We start from the raw sequence: 25622 nt of genomic DNA on the forward strand, positions 1-25622 counted from the left end.
TGTAACTATGAACTATGGGGTCTCAATAAGCTGCTTGCACAGAAGAGCCATGGGCTCGTTTTTTACAGGAAGACAGTCAGATAGTCTAGATAGATAGATTATTCCTGCTGCATGTTGCCTCTGACGCTTTGATTTGTAATCTCTGTCACGAGCCAGGACTTATTTTTTCTGTTCCTGTTGTGAAACGACTGCACACGTAGAAGGTAATGATTTGATCGAGGGTCATAAATGCTGCCTGCCAGCCACGGCTGACTGTAATTCCCAGGCTGCTGCACTGACCCCTCGATTAAATCACTATTTCATACTTGTGCGGTCGTCCCTCAAAGGAAACATAATTCATGAACATGTGTCATACAAGGAGCTTCGGAGAGCGGCTCGAAGGTGACCGTGAACTACTGAGAACAACTGACAATCATTCATTTGTGTTTTGAAAGGTTCGGTTTTCTCCATCCAGACTGAAAAGTGAGACAAATAGCGTTGTGAGAAGGTGATTTGGAAATGAAGACTGAGGACGAAATCAGAGAGAAGAAGATGCATTTTCATGTCAATCATGCATTAACATGGACACGGTGTAAACTCTCTCCGTTGAAAGCCAGACTAATGAGTTTCTTTTAAGGGTGTTAACATCCTGTAAAGATGGAGGAAGTCTGATTTCACCGCAGATGAGAAGTGAATAACAAGAAAACTTCCATCATGACACCGCCTGCCTTATATCTAAGGCTAAATATTGCTCCCATACATCATCAGACCAGTGAACAGTCCATCGATCTAACCCTGCAATGTGTCATACAGAGAGAGAAAATGAAAAAGCCGGGTATTACATCAGGCTGTGGGATGTAAATTGAATACCATGTGAGAGCGGCACAATACAGTGAAACACAGCATTCAGGATGTTATTTAAAAACCCCATTCACTCCTTCCCGGTGTAATGAAGCTGTTTTTCTACACTACACCCACTCCCCGCACTTCATTTCTCTCCATGTAAAAACCTTTTCTCTGTAATGAAGCCTTTGAAGAGACAGGATAACAATGTTTTGTGTTTCACAGAAAGAAAGGGGAGGCAATGATCCAGCATACCCACTCCTGATGGAGAAAAACCATCAGCTATCCTTCAATTACTGAAGAGTCTTGTTTTTACTTATAACTCATATAAACATGCTTTGTTTAATTACTCATCTCTCTAAAATAGCTGTTTTATAAAGCAGATTTGAATTAGAATCAAAGTTAATATAAAGCAGAGATGTTCGATACTCTACAGTCACAAAGGTTAGTTAAACCCTCGGCAAACTAAATTCGCTGACGCACCAATTTATGTTCCTGTCTGTGAACAAGGCGCAAGATTGGAAAGTGAGTATTGATCGAAGGGGATCATACAGAACTGGGTTCATCTTCTCTGCAATTATGGAAGAAACAAATTGAGCGATTCCTCAAGTCCATTAAGGAACAAATAGAATATCTCACTTACATCAATACAGGGACTTGTTAACAACATGGCCAATGAAGTGGGAGAGATTAATTGCCCCCACCCACTCCGCACTTTAGATGCCTTCCCCCACCACGCTATTTATTCTTAGAGCACTGCCAACTGTTGATGAGCAGACCTGCTGCTAATATTTTAATTCACATTATAACATAATGCAGTTTGGTATTGATGGGAATGACTGATGGCTGATAGAGGGTTTTAGTTTGGTCATAAACTAATGAAAACTGAAACTGAAAAACTGAAATTCTGACCTGATGATGGCGCTAAATAAACAGCAATCATCAAGGGACCATGAGTATCTGTAGAGTCACAGTGGCAGTAAAGGATAGGAAAAGTAATGTGAATGTAAATCATGACTGTTTGCACAAAGTTTTGAGCCAATCTATACAGTCTTTCTGACCTGTCTGTTAAACTGTAGTGTCCTAAATAAACATGATAACAGCTGTTTGATTACTAACTCATACAATGGCCTTGTAAGGGAATTGAACCCCTAACCCAGCTGTGTTAGTGCCTTGTTCTAGACATTGACTTAAACTAGACATTCCAAGGAAACTACAAAACCTGGCCATGCGAACAGACTATTTGACTCTGTGTGTGTGGTGTGTGTGTGTGTGTGTGTGTGTGTGTGTGTTGAAAATATGGCGACTGCAGAGTGCTGTGAGACAAAGAGCAGGTAGATTGATGATTGATTAGCTGTGGCTGTCCGGCTGACTGAGACTCATTGGCAGCCGTCACTTTGATGAATTACACCGCTGAGAAAAACACACTGCACTCTGATTACTGCCAGCAAGACTGGTGCATGTGTGTGTGTGTGTGTGTGTGCGTGTTTCTTTAGGCTGATGCCCTGTATATAGCCCTTGTTAGGCCATGCATGTACAATGCATGTGTGTGTGTGGCATGTTGCTGCTGATATGCTTCCCTTCATGACTGTGATTGCTCTGCAGGGTCTGTTTTTAGTGGATGTTGCCAGTGTTGTTTCCATGCTAATCCTCCGCCCGTGCCGTCCACGTCCACACACCCAAAATCCTGGTTTAGTATTCTGCCGGAGGAAGCCGTACATCCCCCACAAGTCTGGCCCAAGGTCCTACGCGCCGCTCGTAAACAAAGGCCGATTTGTTCATATTTAACAAGATGGATGACAGGTATGTACGTATTTGTTGTCCCCCTGCTCCAACTGTCATGGGATGCACTGAATAATTTATGCTGATAAAAGGGCATGCTGTGTCTTTTGATCTAGCAAAGACTGAGATTTGACTCAAGCCATTAAAATAATGGCCGATTTATTTAATAAAAGACCTCAAGAGCTGACACAGGGTTGGACCTACGTCAGAGTTTGAGGGCTGAAATTGATGTGCATGTATTGAAGCTGCTGACTGCAGGTATTTTGAGCTGGAAGTATTTTTAAACGTGCACATTTTTAATGCAAGAAAGTGACATTCATTGTAAAAGGTGACTGTGGCTGCTGTGACTCATACCTTTTTATCCTCTTACATCAACATTTTACCCTGTTATCTCTGAACATCAACTCTTGCTTTCTTGTGTTCAGGATATCTTTTTATTTATTGTGACATGCACAACTTCTGATAAATAGTTTGTTTGTAGGTCTTCACATTAACTGCTAATTAATCCTCAAACTGTCGTGTCCTTGATTTGACTCAGTGCTTCTCAGGATGTGGCCATATCATCTGTCTACCAGCTGTTTGCTAGCAAGCATCTAAAAGAGGTACTGGTGAGCCATCTGCTTTTTTGACCAAATACCTGCAAAACTGACAACAATCTCAGTGGCCTCATCTGTGCCTTGAATCTTGGCAAGCCAAGACATGCTAAAAGAGTTGTTAGTAATAGAAATCCCACTGAGAATCAACACTTTGGGAAGTGATTTTTCTTCCTTCAGTTGTTTAAATTTAAGGATCTCTGGGTGCTTGAAGAAATAAAAGTTTTCTCGTATTTAATGAGATTAAATTAAATTATCCTTTATTGTGTGACCCCATGTATGGATTTAAAGGACTGCCTTAAAACAAAAAAAGTTATTTGCATTATTTAGTCCATAAATGATCTATATGGGACTATGATATCTCCAAATATACATTTACATTATAATTTAGCTAGTGTTATTTTTTAATTCAGATTATACCAGTTTCCTGTAAAACCTCCAGACCTTTATTCAAACTTTGTATGATACTGTTGGAGCTGAAATAAGTTTATGTTTTTTCAATTTTTAAATAACAGCAGCCTACTTTATGATTAAACAAAATGTATACTGGTGATGGTTACTGGTTATTTTATCAGTTGATTGCAACAGGCCAATAGAGTGGTCCTCTTAAATTCTCATATTTATTTGAAATGAAATGCAACAGTTTTATACTTGAATCTGTGAACTAACTGAAAACAGATTTTTCTTGTGTCATCAGTCAGCAGAATAGAAATCAGTGTTTCTGAATGACAGCTGTGTTGATGCTCAGTGACACCAAGAGACAAAAGAGCTTCAGACGATTAATCAGAGTTCCACCTCATGTATTCTTGCATTAGAAGAATACGTCCTGACTGGATGTTTCAGAGCAGAAAACTGTGTTTAATTCAAAAACACACTGATACACCTCAGGTAGCCTGAGGCAAGGACACACAGTATCCACAGAGCTGTAGTCAGAGAGCAGCCTCCTGTTTATGATTCATAGAAACTGATCATTCAAGGATATCTGCTCACATATCTCCCATTAAACTCCTGACAGAGATTCAGCACTGGATTCAAATTCATGGGCAGCAGTTGGTTACTTCATAAGGAAATGAATTTTTAATGAACATTTGTTTGTTATGAATTATGATTATCTTTTCTTTGTGTGGAATTTGCATCACTTAGAGGTGCTGTGGGAGGAAAGGTTAAAGAGTCAAACTAAACTGACTGAGTCTTTCTGCATTCAACAGATGGTACAATCTGATGGGAATTATTTAAACTGATAAAATATACACTAACACTGATTTTACTTCTTTTTACTTTACTTTTTTTTTCTGCACATCATCCACCAACATGAACAACCATGAAGTTACTATACCAATAGCTCATCATCCAGTTTGGTAAGTATATTTATTTTTACATTATGTAAACATTTGTTATTTACATTTAACTGTGTATCTATATTTGATGAATCAACATTAGGTTTTACTCCAGTAAGTCTAGACAATAACAATAATCTTTAAATCTGATATTTCTGCACTCCTGCTCTGATTATCAGCCAGTTAATTATGGTATGTAAAGATAAATATGACAACACTGCCTCCATGTGTTCCTAATGAATAACTACACTTTTAGACAGCATCAGATTCAATATGTACTACATGACAAGCTCCTGGTTTCACTTTCTCTCTCCTTTTTGATGTGTAGTCGTTAGGTAAGTATTCTGACGGAGGTGAAAGGAGCAGGTGCTCTGCACTGATTTGGACTGAACAACACAGTCAGCAGTTGCAGCTGCAGCAGTGAATTTGACTCATAGCTCATAGATGTTATTAGGGTTCGTTTCAAACTCACAAATCTGAACATAGAGACCTATTTATATATTCAGTTTTACTTGCACCTCCAGAGGATGCCATAATTGATTACGAATAAAATTCATAAATCCAATTACAAATCAGGAAAAAAAGACACTCCAAATTAATTCCAGATCTTGACGGAGAATCATCGCGTTACTAAAGTTTCTTCACTATCAAAGTAATTCAGTGATTGTTGTTTGTACATCCATGGGTATATTACAAACAAGAACTGCCAATAGCTAATTCGGCATACTTCAAATGATGCTAATTTGTAAAGATGTAAATGAAAAAACAAGGCTAAAAAAAATGGTGCCACAACCAAAGCACTTATCCCATCATAGACATCATACTGAGACATTCTGGGCGGGGGGGGTCATCTATATAATACAGTGCATTGTTATATAGTAAATTCATCCACCCAACAGCATGTTAAATGGGTAAAATTCTAATTATCAATTTTGATTAAAATACTGCTTATGTGTGAATACATCAGCATCAATAATCCAATAATATAATGAAAAAGTTAAAGAAAATGCTGTTAATTTGAAATTTAGCTGTCAGATAAATGTAATGCAGTAAAAATATCTCTCTCTGAAATATAGTGGAAACGCTCAACTGAAGTTCAAGTACCTCTAAACTTGTACTTCACTACAGTACTTAGTTACAATCCAGAACCAGCAGCGGGCAATGCAGTGTAATGTATGTGTGATAAAATAAACAACAGGCTGGTGATAAGACAAGTTAAACTTTATTCAGTTCACAGAAAACTCTGAACAAGAAATTATAAATTTCAGTAGATTCATCTTATTATTTAAAGAGCTCATAGAAAAGTGTCTGTTTAAATAAACCTCTAAGCATCTTAAATAAACAAATAAATATTTAGCATGTTATGGAACACTTTATTTTACGGGGCAATAATTTCCTACTAATTTTCTAATAACTTTGTTGGAACTTTCCTGGTGAGAATATATGAAAAACAGAGACAGTATTCTATTAATTTCTTGCTAGTTTAAAAGTCAGTGCACAGCAAAGTGAGATAACAGATTAAAGTATGTGACAAATTACATTTCTGATAATAAAGTTAATTAAAAGTTAGAAAAATGTTTTTCTTTCATGGAAACGACAAATTTTACTATAATTACTGACGTTTCATGTTTCTTTCCAGGAAATTTTCAATTAAATGATTAGGAAATTACAGACCCATAAGATAAAAACGTAAAGCTTTATTTCATGGGTCAATAATTTTGAATAACTTGCTATTTACAAAAAGCTCCCTGAAAAGAACAATGTAATTTGGTTCTAACTATAGGGAAAATAGACAGTGTTTAATTGGTATATTTATGAATAATCAATACAAAATAACGGCTACAGTAAACTAGAAAATCTTTTTAGGTCTCAGCTTTTCTGAAAATGTTCTACTTTTTTCTCCCTTCTTTAGAGAATAAAATTGGCATTAATCGCTGGATATTTTTCCTATTATTCCTATGAAATTACAGAATTCTTTCCAGGAAATTATCAACCCGTAAAATGAAATGTTACCAAATACAGCGTTACTGATGTTGAAGGAACAATCCGGCGTATTAGGGGGAAGTCTTTTTCACCTAAATTCAGAGAAGATGGTGTGAATCCAACCTCCACAGACTGTTGAAAGGTGGCTGACACAGTTAGCGGTTTCCCTCTGCTTCCAGTCTTTGTGGGTAAGATGGAGAGCAGAATGATTTTGGAGCGTTCCTTTAAAGTGAGAGCGGGTTCAGCTGAGGCGGGAGAGGACAGGAGGTGAAAGTGACAACAAAGAGATCGGAGATCATGTCTGTTTCGCAATGAAAAATCATGTTGATGTTTTAGTGCCATTTAAAAGACGAGTTTAGTGATGTTCTAAATTTTTCTTATGGTCAACAAATCCTATAAAAAGACTAAAACCAACAGTGAATGTATCCTGCTGGATGAAATACTCAGAGGAGCAAATTTAGCTGAAAGTCAACCACACTAAGCTGACAATTCTCAATTGTTACAATGGAACACGGTGATGTCTTCAAACATCTGACCAACAGTCCACCACAGAAACATTCAGTTTGCAGTGAAACTTGACAAAGAAAAGCAACAAATCCTCAAGTTTGAGAGGCTGCCAACAGAACGTGTTTAGCATTTTTGGTTATAAAATGTCAAAGAAATCAATGACCGTTGCTGCTTAATCTCAGATTAAAGAACTTGCTGATTTTCTGTTTTATATCACTGTAAACACTGTAAAATTGTTTCTTTGTGTTTTGAACTGTTATCCAGAGACATATAAAACAACAAAAACAACACATATAAATACATCAGCTTGGGCTCTGGGAAGTTAGAAAGACTGACCATTAATGAACTAAATGATTAATCAATTTAGTGAGACAAGAGTATTACTATTTATCAAGAACTAAAGGGGCCGGGTGCTTTACATGTTCTGTAGGAACCAACGGGCTTGGGGCTCAGAGATGGACTTACATGTTGGTTTTGGTCTTTACATGTCATCTGCTGACAACAAGAAAAACACAGAAAAACACCAGATATATCCTTTAAAGAGCGTCCCGAAAAGAGAGAGGATAAAGTGATGAGGAGAACCAGAAAGTGTGGACATGTGCCTATGGACAGAAGCTGAGAAGTGAAACTGAACTTTTGTAAGTAATTCTGTGGTTATTGTGAAGTGAGTAGGGCTGAACTGGAGTCTCAACCAGAGAGTAACCTGTGACAGCTGTTGAATATGACTGGGGTTGACACGTTTGAACCCTCGTCATATGTATCTGTTGCTTGAAGTGAGTATGACGTAGCTTTTTTCCACTACAGGAACTTAACGACCTGTACCCTGAACTTAAAAGAACACCGTGAAGTTGAGTTTCCAGCTTCAGCCTTATTTTCCCACTGTGTTTGCCAAATAACGACCTGACTTTGTGCACAGTGAGGCAGTCGGTGATCAAAAATACTGCACCAATGTTGATTTTCTTTCATGTTTACATTGTTAAATGAATAGAGGAACCCCACCCACAGTAAGATGTCGACAGAACAATCTGGGATACCACACAGTAACTTCTGAGAAAATAAAATATCAGGGACAAAAAGTAATAATTTACCACAGCCCAAGCAGATGCATTCAGATGTCCTGTTATAGCAGATAAATTTCATCATATATGCTGTTTACAATCATATATGATGAGGAAAAGCATAAGCTAGAGCCAGAGAATGACCAAAATAACTTTTTCAACACTGAATCACTACTTAATGGAGCTCACCACTGGGCACATCACAAGACTTTGAAAATACCTAACTCACCCAAAAAGTAGAACCCGTGACAATGGCTACACTTTAACTTTTGTGAGGTTACGTGCCTGTAGTGGAAAAGGCCTAAATGAGAAGACAGAGTTGGCATCTCAGCTGAGGTAGGTGAGAACAGAGCGAGGGTGAGGACAGACTGGGTGTCTCAGCTGAGGTAGGTAAGGACGACAGACTGGATGGGCAGCCTGCACACCGGACACAGCTTGTTTCTCTTCTTCAGCTTCCTGGCACAGACGTAGCAGGACATTAGATGCCCGGTCCGTCCGTGGACGATGCAGCCGTTCTTCGGCCGGGACTGACAGATGAGACAGGGGTCCAGGCACGAATCCGGCAGCCGCCACTCCGCTGACACGCTGCGCTCCAAGTCGGGGACCGCGGGGGCGTTAAGTGGAGGTGGAGGAACGGGAGGTGGAGGTGAAGCGGTCGGGGAAAATGGGAGAAGCTCTTGGGAGTCGAGGGAGGAGTAGGAGGAGGAGGGCTGGGAAGAAGAGAGATCCTGGGAGTTGGGAGCAGAGGAGGCGGAGTCAGGAGCAGAGTGGGTGGAGTCAGACAGACACTGTGACAAGGGAAGGGGAGTTTTTGCTCTTTTCCCATCGGGAACATCAACTCCTTCATTCTCCTCGACATCAGAACCTTAAGGAGACACATCAATTTCCAGTGAGTGCAGAATGACCATGTTTGTTTTGAGACTGTACTACCCTGTCAAAATTAATGCACTACCCAGTGAGTATACTGTGTAAATAAATTAACACTGATTAGATGCTTATATTGATTACTGAGGCCCTTATTGAGGCCCAAAAACAATTACATCAAGGTCACTGTCAAAGCTGTTAGCAGGCTTCTCATTTTTAGATTTTATAGATGCACCTTATATTTGCCATGCACTGTAAGAAGGAGTCTGTGCACTGAGCCAGAAATGGTTTGTTAAAGAGGAAAAGCCTACATTAAAAAAGTTGGCAAGGAATGTTTCACTTAAACATTCAAGACATAGACAGAGTGATGAGTCCGTCAGTCAATAAACTATCTTGCGTTAGCATACATCTGTACAAGACCAACAGCTAAAGCAAGCACCGAGTTGTTAAAACTTGGAGTCCTGAAGTTGTATCTAACTACATCACATTGTTGTTTTAATCTGAATCAGTATCTCTGGACATTCAGAGATGAGTCAGATAATTATAACATTAACTAATGATAGCTAAGGAGCTAAAGGGGAAGCTAGGCTTCAAGTAGTTTGTATTACCATAGATGGCATTTGTCACTAAATATAATTCCACACATGAATGTGATAGTTAGAATAATAACCTGGCCTCCTTTCAAGAACACTGAGCTAAAAAGTACCTGGAGCTTCTTTGGCTGCTGATTGGATGGTTGGCTTTGTGGGCAGAGGTTTAGGACCGGAGGGGTTGGAGTTAGATATGTTGTTTGACACCTCAGGCAGCCAGTCCTGGCGCAGAGTCCAGCAGCGAAGACAGTTCCTGGGGAGTGGGGGGTTCAACTCGTCACACCTCACACACCGCCAGTAGTCCTGAGAGAGGAAACACGTACAACATTAGTTTGAAATAACAAGTGTGTGTTTGTTTTATATGTATGTGTGTGTGTTTGTGTGTGTGTGTAGACTCACAGCTTCAGTGATCTCTGTGTCTTCATCAAAGGAGTCGTCATCCTCAGCCTCGAAGATTGTAACCTCATACACCTGAACAAAAACCGACAGAAAGGTAAAAAAAAAAAAAAAGAGGAGCTGACTTTTGGTACAAATATACAGGAGTCATATTACTGTGACAGGCTTTGCTTATATTCAAGCACCATATATTTAATATTGAGAATTTCAGTCATATCTCAATAAGATGTTTTTCAAGTTTTTCATGTTTTCCAGCCAATAATATATATATATAATCCTTAATACATTCAGAGGTTGAGTGGTTGTTATATTTACCTGGTCATCGGCAGACACAGAGGCATCATCTTCATTGTAATCATCAGAATCAATGGACTCAACCTCAAATTCGACACTGAAGTTGTCACTGTCTGAGTCTGATGCTGGGACCGTGACCTCTGACCTCCCAGACTAAACACAAACACACACAGTCTTATGATCAAATACAACAACTTTAGATTAATAGAACAAAGTCTTTGTGTGTGTGTAATACTCACTGTGCTGTGTGAGTCCGACGATTGGCTGCTGTGTCTGTCCCGCCCACTTCCCAATCCGCCAATCACACACCAGGACAGGCTGTCATCAAACGTCAGGGAGTAGCTGTCAGACCTCCTCCTCTTCTTACCCTCTTCTTCCTCTTCCTCGTCCGACTCTTCCTCATCTTCATCATCCTCTACACTGTGGGAGGGTCCTGAGGAGACCAGGTAGTTCGGGTTTAAGTCACAGTATCACAGGTTTGTTGATGAGCACCAATGAGGTGGTGGCGCCTCGGAAGACACGAATACCTGGTTCGTTGCTCCTGCAGCTCCTCCTCCTCCGCCTCCTCCTTCGCCGCCTCCTCCTGTCTGGTGATGATGAGCGACTTTCTGAATCTGCCTCCTAAGAACACAAACACACACACACACTTTGACTCAAATTTCATCTTCCATTTTATGATTTTAAAAAATACTGTTTATAACTTACACATTCACACTCTTGTTGAACAGTCACCTAGATACATTTCAAGTTTACAAGTTTCAGTCATTTCCCAAAATAAATATCTTTGAACTATGATTCCTGCAGTTGGCTGCTGTTCTTTAAAATTACTTTGTGCTGTTCCTTTAACTTCTTCAACAGTTTTTTGCCAGCCCTCTCACAGGACATTTAACCAAAAATCTGACTCAAAGTGAACCTAAAAATGGTGTGTGTATGATGTAATGCTCCTAACATTCGGTGTCTTACCTCTGTCCCTCTCTCTGGCTGATTGTTGCTGTGTGGTTCATTCGAGTTTGGTGGCGATTCTAAAGAGGACAAAAAAGAAGTTAGTTTTAGTTTTGAGCAGCAGGCAGGTAGAGAAGGAGACTGAGCAACTGATTGACATTAGAGAGAGACGAGGGGAAGCACAACAAAACCTACCTTGGCTCTTCACAGCCACCAGGTTCTTGGTGATCATTGCAAACAGAACTCTGAAACAGAAACATGTTTTAGTGACCTCAGTAGCTGATGTTCAGAGCTGAACCAAACACACAGAGTTTTTCCTCTCTCTCACCGTGGCTCTTTAACAGAAAAGCTGTCGACTCCCAGTACCCGCCCCAGTGCGTCCTGGGAACAGTGGACGATGTGCTGCTGCTTCTGGTCGTACAGCTGCTTCTGGATGATGTATTGACCCAGGTAGAACATCACCTGCAGGAAGACCGTCAGAGAATGAATGAAGCCTTAAAATGTACAGGAAACATGATTTAAAGTTGTAAAGATTTTCCACTTCTATATGGCAGTGGTTCTTGAATTAGAGGTTGAGACCTGCCGGAGAGTTGAGAAGTGGTCACGAGATGATTGCTAAAGTAAGTTTAATACTAAATTAAAGCACACATAAATTATGTTTTGTGCATATAATACTTGCATCACCTGTAGTCTGCCTGATAAAAGCACAGACTCCTGAAACTAAGTTTGCAACAGTAAAAACGACTCGAGTTCCCAAGGATGCCACCATCTGCTGAACTGGGCACATTAGTGGATTTAACATTTTAAGAAGTTACCTCATAAAATTTGTAATAAGTCAGAGTAAATACAGAGTATGCAGTTGAATGACAGCTTTAGTTTCACTGTGACTTCTAATCAGTGTAACAACATACACACAGACATGCTGTACCTCCTTCATGGTGAAAACATCTTTAGTGGCTCCTGCATGTTGCAGCAAAGAATGGAACTCTACCTTTGGTCTGACCTGAACACCAACACACACAAAATGTTAAGTCACACGGTAAACAGTCACAGTCAGTGAACAGTAAACAGCCAGCAGAGAAGTCAGTCGCTCTCACCAGTTTGTTGTCGTCACTGGTGTCGGTGCTGAGCTCCCCATCAGCTGACATGGTGAGGCTAATTGATCCTGTACACAAACACACAGACAAGTCATTAAAGATTACATGGATCATTATAAGAGATCAATACAGTAATGAAATCCTACATTACAGCGGGGCTGGGCTCTACAGCATTTTATCAAATCCGAATCCAACATCACATCTCTTCACCAAAACTGAATCCCTCATCAAATCTCCTGAGTTTAACTTTTATCACTTGTGAATAAAGTTAGATTCAGTTTAGATCAGTGATCAGCTGTACAGTTATCAGTGGATATCACGGATGAAGAAAGTATAAACACGCTTTACAGATATCAGTGGTTACCTCTGTGACTCGTTTTTATGCCAAGACATGAGGGCACAAAGTAGGGCCCGGTCACCAACAGCCATAAATGAGAAGCTGCTAATGTTACCTGCATAATTTTCAACACTGGTCTTTGCTTATTATGAGGAGAGATGAACGGTTGGATTTTGCCGACCAGGAAGTGGATCCATGTCTCCCTCCCGTTAAAATGGTATTTCCCATAGCGCCCCCCTCTGTTACAGTTGAAGTTTGAAGTTTAGGTTAGGTTGGAGTTAAGGTAAGGTTGGGGGCAGGTTCAGCATCTCGTGAGACGATTGGTTGGGGTCGGGGGTAGGGTTTGATTCAGATTTAGGTTAAGAGGAAACACATGTCAACAAGGAAATAGTCTTAAAACTTAATAAACACTTAAACACAATCTCATTCAATCCAGCAGAAGAGCAACACTAACTTGTACACCTGTGCTTCACCTGTCAGTTTACTCTCTTGTACCTCTGACTGTAACTCTACATGTGGTAATATATTTTCCACAGCAGTCTGTACACAGATATACAACCTGTTGATTACTTGCCTTAATTCATAAAACTGTAAAATAGCATCAGAACTTTGTATTGAGACATGTCCTCTATAATGTCCTATATAATCTGTGTTATGATGAGTATAGAGTTAATGTAGGAGTTGGTCATCCTCAGTGCACAGTGCACTGACAGAAAGTGTTGGCAGGGCTGGGCGATTTGACTAAAATTAAAATGATGATATTAGTTATAACACATTTTTTCATCAGTATACTGTATAAATATTTGCCAGATCACAACAAATATCACATATAAATGATAAAACTGGTGTTAAATGAGCTGTTTACCATTATAATGCATTATACCAAGAGGAAAAAACTCTTAACATGTCAAACAACTCATTTTGTCAGTTTTGTTTTTACTTGACATTTTCTTGGAATCCTTCATTTAAACAACATTTTCACAAATTTCACAAAGCTATAACTTTGACAGAATGAAAAATTTAATTATCACTCAGCCCTTATTAAGTTACCACATTAGTAATTACCAGGTAAACAGTTCTGTCATTTGTGAATGAATCTTACAGACATATAGTAATTTACAGTGTATTCAGTTATTACTTATAAAAATAAGAGTCTTACCAGTATATACAGAGAGAAAAATATCAGCTGCAGATCATCCTGTGCAAGTAAAAATAGATAAAGTGCAGTCAGAGTGGAGCAGAACAGAGCTGCAGCCTCTTATAGACTAGCTCAGACATGTCAGGACTAGACCAGCCTAAATGTCCTGGCCTAGCCTAACTGGGCCTATCAGGGCCTTTACAGGGCCAGTCAGGGCTGAGTCAGCAGCAGGGTTGTATGTTCACGTTCAAACTGACTGTAACAGCTGATTTAATCACAGAGCTCCTGTAGACATGCCGGGACTAGTCCAGAATGACTCATCATCAAGGTAACCACACTAACCAGACTGAACAACCACACTGACTAACCAGTGGTAACCAAGCAGGGCTAAGGAACCAACACTGGCATGACCAGAGTGTCTCTCCACTGCAGGTCTGTCCTCAGGCTTTAAGGAGAATGTGGATTTAAAAAATTTAACCTGGCATTATTTTAACACATAAATTATTCATGTATCCAATTTGGTCCCACCCATAAACTTACTATTGAAAAAACTGATAGCAAATGGATTTAATTTTAAGAATAGTATAGTATAGTATATGATATGTCCGTCTAATATTAACTGTTGATTCAATTCGTTGCAGCCCTCAAATCATCTTATGTAAAATCAGATTGTCAGAAAATAAAATTAGTTTTGCGTTTCAGTGTTTGACAGGACTGTACTAATCCTGACCTTAACACATGGGGTCACTTGACATGATAGTCTTTGGGTTTAAAACCGTAATTAATCTCAATAAAGAAGCAACGATTACTCAACTGAAGATTACATTTTGATAGTGGTTAAACTGTGATGGGCAGTTTCAATGTCAGTTGCAGCCCTAGATTAATCTTATCAACTGCTCTAAGGATCTGTACAACCTGTCCAGACATAGCCCATACTGGTCTAGTCTTGTTCGGCACCGTTTGGCCCTGCAGTGTGAACGTGTCTGGGCAGCGGTCTGTGTGACTGTACAGAAACAATGACTTGTTCACATACAGCTGACACACACACCGCATGAGTCAGCTGTTAGTTTGTTACCATTACAACACACATGCAGTGAAAATATGCCCAGACTTGTCCCGCTCTCCTCGCTGTCTGTCTGTCTGTATCACTGTCTGTCCATCCTACAAACACAGTTGACAGACACAAACTGAACTCGTGCATTGGTAGGGTGCATTATACTAATACATGCACCGACTTTACTCTGTCTGTTCAATACAATAGCTATCTTTTTCTGTTAAATTAATCAAATTTTAAGTTATAGCGGGTTACGTTAACATGCAAAATAACTGCATCAATGTCAACGAGCAAACCGAAAACATTTAATGCTAAAACGCAGCACTGGCCTGTAACTTCACAATATTCACGACACAATTATATAATTTCAGAATCACCTCAAATTAAAGTCAAAAGCAGCGGTGTTGCAACAGTTAAATGTAGCCGTTGGTTTGCTTATATGAACTTAACACTAGAGAGGAGCCCGACATTACACAATTAAGTAGAATAATAAAATATAAACTATATACCAACATCAATAACTGAGCCGTGGGTAAAACCTTTCACACTGGTAACTTTTGTGGTGGTAGCTTTTTTCGACCGTATTGTTTTAAAGGAATCCACAAGTAAGGATACCCGAGCAAACGCGGCCGCGTCTGCTACACCAGGAAACCCCGTGGCTATGCGGCCTGCTAGCATACTGCTAACCACCTGCTAACTCACTAACCGCTGCTAAGGTTACACGCACTATAACGTGTCGTAGTTAAGTTTAACCATTATTTACGCACCTTTCAGTTACTCTTGATTAAATTATGTCCCACAGCAGCATTTATCCACCAGCTTATCAGGCCGCTGAACTATTAAGCATACTACTGTGCTACTGCCAGTCGGTTTGTTGACTGTTGTATTCCTGGAACTTGTTTTTGTGTAGCGCTCCTACTGGCCGAAAACTGACACTGCACTCAGCCAGGATAAGTATAAAGTATACGTAATGAATAATGTATTTTTTCATGCTCTGTTTTAATAACTTTAAGCGCCAAAATAAATGGAATTTACCTTCAAAATATCCAATTAGTGATAGATTATTATTTTTACAGTTAGTGCTAGAGAAAGTCTTAAGATCACACTGTAAAAATTCCTGATTATGTGTAAGTCCTGCATTGAAAATGTTAAGTAACATGGTATGTATATTCAGGAAAATGTTCTTTAAATATTGAAAAGGAACTGTTAAGTATAACTGATGTATCAATATACAAGCAACATTTTACCGCTGTTGTTGGTTAAAGGCAGACATGTTTATAAGTATTTATATTATATTATACAGAACAAATAATCACTATTTTCATTATGGATTAATCTGCTGATTATTGTATCAGTTAACTGACTGATCATTTGGTTTGTGAAATTTCAGGGAAGAAATGTTGTCACAGTTACCCAGGGCCCTAAGTGACATCTTCATAATACTTTGATTTGTTTACATAATAATACTGACAATATTTATAACTTGTCATATTTGAGAAGCTGGAATTATTTAAGGTTTGGCATTTTTGCATTAAAAGTTACTTCAACAATTAGTAAAAACTGTTTTCCAACTACAACTTTTTTTTTCTGAGCTTTTGAATATTACTTCATTAAAATATTTTATAAAACATTTTCCTATTTTACTCTGCTCCAATTATTTATTTCATGATATATGGTGTGAGTGTTTATCCATACCCCTTTCACAGCTGTCAAACAATTTTATATGGTCTTGTCAAAATGCTAACAAGACTTATCCGTTTGTGGTGAGGTTTGCTGGCATTTTAAGACACAGTAAAAACCTTAATATGATCATGCAGTTGACTGGCAGTCCCATAGTACCAGCATTACAGAACTAAATAACATTTACACAAAACAACTACAGGAAACACAGGCTTTTATTTTGCAAAAAAGATAAACAATCCAAAAAGACAACAGTGATTCAAACTCCAGACTATGTGTGTATGTGCATATATTAGTTTATGGCTGTAATTCATAGCCAAGTGGGTCAAGTCCTCGATCCAACAGAGAGAGCGATGACTCCCTTAACTTCTGCAGAAACCTCCTCAGCTCCTCTTTAGAGAATACCTGAATTTGTGGAGAGAAACAAACAGACTTTAAAAACCACAACCTGATGAAGACAGACAACCAGCAGATCAACATTATACAAGAAAACAGGAACAAGAACAGGGCCTGTATTTATTTAACTGCTGGAAAGTTTGGCCAACAGTGAAGGATACTCCCTGCAAACCTAGGGATAAAAGCTGCAAAAGAATTACTCTTAAATGTCAGAAAACTCCAGAGGTCTCTGCAGAGCAGGATGCAACTAGCCATTATTTACATTATCAATATTATCAATGCACATTATTTCTAGTCTGCTAAATGTCAAATAGTGACAAGATGTTTGATGCAACTTTACAGAAGTTGTGCTGACATCTTAAAAGGTCTTGTTTTGTTCAAGTCTAAAACCCACAAGATATCAGGTTTATAATGATGATAAGAAACAGAGAAAAGCAACAAATCCTCTCATTTGAGAAGCTGGAACATTTGTATTCACCTGGTAGAGACGGTGCTGGTCAGAGGAGATGATGTCAGCGAGTCGCAGCGCCTCCTGGTGTCTGGAGGAGTTCTGCAGGACGCTGAGCAGCAAGAAGCTGAGGCGAGGCAGACACAGAGAACGCAATGCTGCCATCTGGTGGCTGCGCTCTGAATCCTGCTCTGAATCCTGAATACAACAACCAATCAGTCATTTCTAGACGTCAATTAGACAAAAATACACACCAATAAATTCTGGACAGTACAACAGTTCTATCTGATTTTGTAAGTGCACACCTGTAACTATCATACAGAAACTAAATTTAGCTCCTGGGTTAAAAAGTTCCTAAATGGTTCACGTGTCCTGTTATAAATACTAACCTGTCTGTTGTCAACCATCCATCCTCCATCGACGAACAGCAGCACATTGTAGATTCTCTCTTTCACATCCTCAGTTAGAACTTCCAGACGACACGACCAAGCAGACAGGGAGGTCTGACAAGTACACAAAATGACAAGTAAACATCTGAAAGTGAACAACTTAAGTAAGAACATTGATATGAATGAGTGTTATACATCACTGTATTGGTACTGTTATTTAAAGATGTAAGGCTTTGATCAGAGTCAACAGGAGCTGTATGTGTGTGTGTACCTGGTACTCCTTTTCTCTCATCTCATTGGCTACTTTCTCTGTGAATTTGGCTTCGGGGGCAGGTGCTGGCTTCTGGGGGGCATTGCTACTGTGGCTGAACCAGTCAGTGAAGGCCTCATGAGCTTCCTGTAAGACCATCAGAAGATATACTCAGATCAATGAACCTTATTGATTCCTACAAAACGGACTGAAGTAATGCAGCAGCCACAGTGCAGTGTTAGTAGTAACCTTTTTTTTCTTAATACAGTCATACGAACTGATACAATGGTCAAATTGGCCTTGATATTATTTATAACATAGATACAGAGAGTGGTAACAGACCAGGTAGGCTCTGATACACAGGTGTTCTCTGATGGAGTTCTCATCTTCAGCAGGTAAGGTGGTCTGACTGACCCCCGCCCACTGACAGCAAATCTCCTTCATTGAGTCATCTGGTACTTTAGAGAACACAGCCTTGGCTGCATCGTGTTTCTGCAAGGCTGAGAGAAAAACAGAAAGACAGATATTATCTATTACAATCCTGTCATTGCATGCTTTGTATGTCCTCTCATATTTACCATTAAAAAACAAATAAAACAAAACTAAATAAATCAACTCAAAAGAACTCTTTCTATCGGAGTAACAATGCCAGTGACCCATAGAGCAAGGTGGTTCATACACTTCTGATGAATGAATAAAAATGACCCAAAAAATAAAAAATAAAAAAATAAAACAGGCAATCAAACGGTACCCAGAAACTTCCTCATGATGGCGTTGGACTGTTTTAGGGCTTCGGCTCGATGGGCGGGGTCAAACAGCAGCCAGTCGATAATGTCAATCTTCCTTTGGTCCTCCTGTCAAAGCACAACAACACAGTAACTCCACCGAGTTCTAATACTACAAACACTGCAGTGTACCTGTGCCAATACAGACACCTGACTTAGCTTTATTCTTTTCCTTTTGACAAAAATCTGTTTTTGTTAGATATTAGTCACTTTCTTGGTTTTCATCAATTAAATTTTAGTCTCATTCATGCATTTGTAACATTTTGTGTATCATAAACAAACTGTTGATGTCTGTTAGAAACTAAAGTGTGTTAGTGAACATATATGTTTAGAATAATAACTGCAACATAGTTTTAGTAGACAAAATATACCTTTGTAGTTCCTGTCTCCAGCGTCTGGCTGTGGTGTGTAAACTCAGTGTCGTCTCTCTCCCTCACAGTCTCCACCACCAGCTTTGTTATCGCAGCAACATCCAGACCTGCATAAACAAAAAAACAAACATTCAGTATTCTCTCAGTAATAATGTTTGCTGTCTTACTGGCCCCTCAGTGTTTTTGTTTTTTTTTTTCCATTTTTTTGTGTCTCACCGGCTTCAGTGGCGAGCTGCAGGCACCGGGGGCGGAGCTCCACCTGGGTGACGGTCTCCAAGAAGGCAGCGTACTGAGCCGTGGCGAGCTCAGCTGGTAGTTGGCCAACATAGCTCGCCACAAGGTCAGTCTGCTGATCCCGAATCAGGAGGGAGACATACGCCTTCAGCACATCCACACACACCTCCTCCTAAAACAGACAGGTGGAGAGAATAAAAAAATAAAAGCTTGCTTTTGGTCCTCTGTAGAAGAAAGTCTCTCATTTTCTTCCAGCTCTGTACGTTATGTTTTAAAACTGCTGAGATTTTTGCTAAAATGTAGGCACAAGGTGATCATGTTGTTGAAACTTGTAAGATCAATTGGGCAGGCTGAAAGTGCACCCTCTGCTGGACCACAAGGCAAGCTACGACAAATGGTCTGTTGGCCATATAGACTGTAAATTTTCTCTTCTTTACCTTCAGGGCCAAACCCAGAGAACGGAAGAACAGCAGGAGGTGAGACATGAAACGCAGCAGGTGGGAGGGGAGGGGCTTAGAGGCTGTCAGCCAATCAGAAAATTCTTCCAACAGACCTGAGAGAGACACAAAGAGAAGTTACAGTTCAGTTGCTGTCTTCAGGGTTAATCTTGATAATGTGATTTTTTTTTAAAATCTTCCTGTATTTATCTAAATGCAGGTCTCAAGGCAATAAACAGATGTCAGAGGTAAGAGGAGTCGTACCATCCAGATCTCCCAGGATGACAAACTTCTGGATGATGTGGTAATGCTCTTTTGTCTCCTCCAACACCCTCTACACACACACACACACACACACACACACACACACCACACACACACACACACACACACACACACACACACACACACACACACAGAAAGAAGCTGGGTTTATTTTGGGTTCAGTCATGTGACTTTGATGTTGACCAATAACATTCAGTCACTGTGTGAGTTTCACCTTCGATTCTGAGGCTTGAAGTTCCTCAAACACCTTTTCCATGGTCCAGCTGAGGAGAGAGACAGACAGAGAAATGAAATCATTTGCTGGCCTAACAACACTAAGACTAAAAACAACCCATAATTCAACACTGTACGGTATTTCTGTATGTGTGTGTGTCGTACTTGGCCTCCAGGTATTCTCGTGGCAGTGTCTCCACTTCCTGGTGGGCCATACCCGATGACATCAGGTCCTTTTCAACCAGCGAGTCGACCATCACTCTGAAGTACGCCCACACACAGTCTTCCCATGATTCACACACTGCCAGGAGCTGAGACACAGACACACACACACAGAAACACAAACATAATGTTAATGTACCATACATTACCTGCTATTACCAGGTGGATCACTACAAACTATTACACTGCCTGATTATTGTGTTGTTATTATCACTGTTCTGGGAAGTGTTCATCAAGTTCAAGCTGGGAACTACAAACAGAATGGTTATGATTATTACCGGTTTGAGGTTTCCACTCAGACTGGCGTAGATCGCTCTCTCATATCTGTTTAACTGCTCCTAGAACACACACACAGATTAACATTATGCAAACAAATAAATGCAGGGCTCAAAAGAGAATACCAGTAAGAGGTTGTAGCTGAAATTACAACAGTCCACAAGATGAGCTTTTATGGGATCTTACCCTCATACTGAGCTGATTTTAAAAAAATAAAAAAGCGGGCCAAAAAAAAAAAAAAAAAAAAAACCCTCCACACATCCTATTTAAGGCACAAGAAAGTGACTTAAATTGCAGGAAGAGCAGCATGTTCACAGAAAAAGGAGGAGGTAATTGTGAATGTAATTATTATTGTGGGTGGGAGTTAAAAACCTATATATACACATGTGATTAGAATCAATGACCAGAGCAGGTGATGTTAAAATCACCATAACTCCCCTAGAGACATAAATCCAGTCTGCATGGGGCTTTAGTCCTGGACACAGTGAAACAGTAATATTCTGCTTTTTAAACATTTGACTGACTGTACCACTGTGCAGAAAGTGGATTATTATTTGAAAGACACTATGGATAAATCTGCTGTCAGTGTTTTGATTGTGGACCGTATGCTATAGCTTCATTACCCCTCAGGGATCAGCCTTCCTGTGTGTGTCTGTGTTGTTTACCTCTTCGGCCATTCTCCAACAGCAGGCCTTCCAGATTCCTCTCTGAGGGTTTCCTTCGACAGGCTGCAACTCTATACTGCCTGCAGAGAGAAAGAAAGAGATGAGGAGTCATGTAGACAGGGATGATGGATGTGCAGTGATAGAGTGACAAACAAATGTTAGGCAACAGTCTACAGTGGAAGCAACTATGGCCATCAAATGTACTCAGAACTAATGAGAGTGCACGCTTAGAGACTGTGATGAGAAAGTCAGAGGTTAACCTGAGGTCATGTTGGGATCATGGTAAAGTTTCCAGCCCTCCAGAGTGGCTGCTCTCCAGGCCTGACCACAGCGTTTACACAGCCTCTGAGCCTAAACACACACACACACAGAAACAGCTGTGGATCCAGGAGGGAAAGGAGACACTCTTAGACAAATCTTCTATTGCTGTTTCTGGTGGTTGTTTATTAAGTTGGATGTACTTTAAAAACAGTATGAACCAAAATCTCCCTCTCTCTCTCCCTGTTGTTTTGACTGTCTCTCTACCTCCTCGGTCATCCCCGCTCTGATCAGAGTGAACAGGTTCTTCAGCAGTCCGGGCGTCATCTTCTCTGTCCAGGTCCGCCAGGGGGCGCTGCTGTCGGAGAGGAGCATCTGGGGTCCTGGACACACACAACAAACACAGGTTATCTATGTATTTAAAAACACTAGTAATGAGGAGGTATTGTGTTTGTTGTGGTAACAGGCCTCACCAGTTCAGTGACCAGAGGAAACAGTGAAGGCAGCACCGCTCTTCCTCCTCATCTTCAGTGCATGAAGAGTGTTCTCCCTAAGAAAGAGACACATATTCAGAGTTGCTGTGATACTCATTTGGTTCTCAGTTTTCTGATGCTATAGACTTGATATTTAAAAACAGATGCACAGAGGGGAACTCACCAGCAGACGTTTTTGGCATAGTATTCTATGTTATCAGAAAAATCTCCAATCTGATCCTTGGCGATGCACTCCAGCCAATCAACGACCAGCTGCAACACAGTGATCACACAGTCAACAACTACCAGTGGGTGGGTTTCCACATTGTATAGCACCTTGTAGCTCTCATTTCAAAAGGCTCTTTAGTATGTGCATTTTGAAAATTCTGAACATTGTAAAAGTACAAAGCAGAAAAGTTACAAGTGTATTGATAAAAGCAAAATGTGACAGTGTGCAATGGAAACAACCTCAGGAAGCAAGTGACTTAAACATCCTTTGACCAGGGGAAAACTTCAGATCTGTGTGGACCAATACAGGCCTTATATAATATAAGTTAATATAACCTTCCTTATATTGATACATAAAATGTTTCCTACATTGTTTTTGACCATATGACGTCAGACTGGAGCTCTTTTAATTTCATCATCATCAAGTTCTATTAGCCAACATCAGCACCATTGCTGTGGTTTTTTCAACAACCAAGGCAGTTGAAGGAGTTAGTGTGTGTGTGTGTGTGTTATTGTTACCTGGCTCTGTCGAATGACGGCATCCCGCTGAAAAAGCTGCTCCACCACAACCTTCTCACTCTCACTGGGAACCTATATGAAATAATCACAATATGATATGTGTGTGTGTGTGTCAGCCTACAGTCATAAACTGTCACTCACCACCACGTCTGTCATGATGTCATCTCCAGTGCCAACTGGACCCCCCTGCAGGAACAGACAGGTGATCAATCAGAAACAAGCAGTCAGTCAGTTAGACAGACAGGCAGTTCTTCAGGTAGACAGGTACCTGTAGAGGGAGGTGATGAGTCTCCAGGTGCTGCTCTCCTGCTGCAGCAGCCAGCGGACTCCTGCTGTTTTACTGTTCTGACCGGCTCTGAGGACCACAGACTGCAGCACATCCACCTTAAATACAGTGAGGGAAGGACGGTGAGTATTTACACTGGAACAGTCAGTTAATTATTGTGATTTACAGATGCTGGTACTAAGTGTATTTTGGATTTAGCTGGTAACCTTGTAGTACTACTATTGGTTCATTTCAACACACTAAAACTCATACTTTTATACTTGCGAGGATCCTCCTTGACAACATATTATCTAGTCCTTAATTCTCACCATCATCAAAGCTCCCTAAAACTCAAACTGGCAATCATAAAGATTAGATGTACAAGATCACACACTCGCGCAAAACTCACCTTGTCCTGGCAGAGTGCCTGATAATCCTCCAGCAGATCAAACACTGCAGAGGATGAATGTTTCAGAAAAGACGCAAGGAACTCTGGGAAAAGACTGGCAGCCGCTGAAACAATCAAAAAGTACAGCGTGAACAAGCTGGAGTACACAAACACTGCAGAGTTACAGGGGGTGTGTTTGTTTTACTCACCAGCCTCTCCTGGGTCGTCCTCCTTTAGCAGAGCTGAGCTAAGGTTGGTGATGTCTTCTGTGAAGAAGCTGGTGTTCTCCAGTCCCGACACAGGGGAGGTGTACATGCTGTTGGTCCAATCGCTGTCATCCAAATTCTAGACACATAGACACAAACCATAATTTGTTAAATTATTACGAGTGGTTATAACATAAACCTGTAGGGTTATTTTATTATCAGGGAGAGTCCCATGTTTCTGTGTTTGGTAATATAGAGGATACAGTTTAAAGAAAAAGCTGAAATGGAACCAGCGACCCCTCGCACATCCAACTCTATGAGTGTGTGTGTGTGTGTCTGTGTCTCACCAGACTGCTGAGTGCATTTCTGGGTGTGTGCGTGTATCGAGGTGTTCGACCTCCTGGTGCCAAATGGAGGAAACATCTGGAACCCTGGGAGTTACTGAGAAAGAGCGAGAGATGAGACACACGTGGGTATTCAGTCAAATACAGAGCTCTTTGATATGAATCAATAAGCAGCTTGAAATCAGGCTTAATATCAGCTTGTGTGATGACTGTGTGTCCTACCAGCCTGTCTGAACAGTGACGCGGGAGTAGCCCTCAGCAGGGAGCGGGCTGGTGTTACCGTGGAAACAACGGGACTGCCACTGCCGGGTGACGGGACTGAGACCAGCAGTCAGGAACAACAACAAAACTGATAGTTCGGACATTATAAATAATTACTGCTTTATCACTTTATCATAACATTTTCCATATAACTGTCTCAGCTAAAGGAATACAACAACACATTCAAGGTTTCTCAGTTCCTTCATTTACCTTTTCTAAACCTCAAACAAACAGGGATGCTGGAAATTTCATCCAACATCCTCTTCTACTGATTTACTTCTAAAGCTTTTATGATGCTTGCTTATGATTTTTAAACTCTTCCAGATCTGGAGGTTCCCACTGACTCAATGGTCACAATTGTTTTCAATAAGCAACAGCAACGGGTTTGTCTGATGCTGAACACACCACTCACACATTCAATGCAAACAGATGGAGGATACAGGCCACTTTCTTCCTCCTTCTCCGGGCAGCGATCGTCACCTCATCATCTCGTACAACAGGAGACGGCAGCTCACTCTGACCCCTGGGATACAAAACCAGTTCATACATGTTATCACTGACATGAAAACACACAGGTGTTGTGGTACTCACGTCCAGGACATGTTGACTCGAATCCTGAGTTGTGTGACTTGTGACCCGAACTGGACTTGAGCACTTAATACTGACTGCATTTGGGCTCATAAGTTGGAGGCGAGGACTCAGACTTTGTTAGTTGTTTTGTAATAGGTCATAATAATAATAAATTGCCAACTGATTGTATAGTACTCGCAGGAAACGTTTTACTGTATTGAGTACTTTTACTTTTATTACTTTCAGTACATTTTCCTGCAAATTCTTCAGCACTTATACTTTGCAATATTTAAATGAAGAACTGTTTACAATGTGGGCATTGATACTTGTACTAAAGTAAAGGGCCTGAGCACTTCTTCCACTACTAAGTTTATGTCAACACTACACAAACCACACACCACTTAGCCTGTTTAGCATCAACAGTGATTGTGAACGGCGGCGTTAGCAGAGCTAGCATTGTTAGCCCCAGCTAGCACAGTAAAATGAACCCGACCCGGACCAGCCGGCTAACTTAGCAGCTAATGGCTCGAAGCACAATTCACATACAGGGCTAAAAAGAAGTGTAAAAGCACTTATCAAAGTTTAAAAAATGTGAAATAATATGTTTTACCAGTCCATGGTCGTGAGCTGTCAATTCCCGCTTCACGAGGTTTAACAGAATTCTT

General features: G+C 40.3%; 2 protein-coding genes across 10 annotated transcripts in view; both read right to left on the minus strand.

The window, feature by feature from the left end:
• Positions 1-5737: 5737 nt before the first annotated feature.
• mdm2 (MDM2 proto-oncogene) overlaps positions 5738-25622 on the minus strand; it is a 40063-nt gene continuing 20178 nt past the window's right edge. For 2 of the 9 annotated variants that reach the window (XM_051077793.1, XM_051077792.1), the window contains exons 2-12: positions 12266-12333; positions 12097-12171; positions 11497-11630; positions 11364-11413; positions 11190-11248; positions 10754-10847; positions 10466-10659; positions 10248-10379; positions 9936-10007; positions 9653-9839; positions 5738-8947 (exon numbers count right to left, since the gene is read on the minus strand). In XM_051077793.1, coding sequence (XP_050933750.1) covers positions 8460-8947; positions 9653-9839; positions 9936-10007; positions 10248-10379; positions 10466-10659; positions 10754-10847; positions 11190-11248; positions 11364-11413; positions 11497-11630; positions 12097-12171; positions 12266-12316 — 1536 coding nt within the window. In that variant the 5' untranslated portion in view covers positions 12317-12333 and the 3' untranslated portion in view covers positions 5738-8459. Of the gene's footprint in view, positions 8948-9652; positions 9840-9935; positions 10008-10247; positions 10380-10465; positions 10660-10753; positions 10848-11189; positions 11249-11363; positions 11414-11496; positions 11631-12096; positions 12172-12265; positions 12334-12717; positions 12842-13761; positions 13801-15561; positions 15679-25622 lie in introns of those variants that run through there. The other 7 variants (XM_018671708.2, XM_051077796.1, XM_018671706.2 and 4 more) reach the window with 7 other exon arrangements.
• On the minus strand, positions 16672-25622 carry nup107 (nucleoporin 107). The gene is given in 29 exon segments (XM_018671712.2): positions 16672-16879; positions 17349-17516; positions 17708-17821; positions 17979-18104; positions 18300-18457; positions 18709-18811; positions 19114-19220; positions 19330-19519; positions 19785-19900; positions 20049-20118; positions 20284-20332; positions 20448-20593; positions 20783-20842; positions 21446-21525; positions 21706-21796; positions 21971-22018; positions 22020-22114; positions 22189-22253; positions 22361-22449; positions 22924-22995; positions 23065-23099; positions 23166-23307; positions 23598-23701; positions 23786-23921; positions 24130-24194; positions 24197-24223; positions 24349-24444; positions 24828-24910; positions 25568-25622. Coding segments are annotated over 29 exon segments (2751 nt in total). The 5' UTR covers positions 25576-25622; the 3' UTR covers positions 16672-16771.

The sequence above is a fragment of the Lates calcarifer genome, linkage group LG18 (assembly GCF_001640805.2).
Source record: "Lates calcarifer isolate ASB-BC8 linkage group LG18, TLL_Latcal_v3, whole genome shotgun sequence".
Taxonomy (NCBI): Eukaryota; Metazoa; Chordata; class Actinopteri; family Centropomidae; genus Lates; species Lates calcarifer.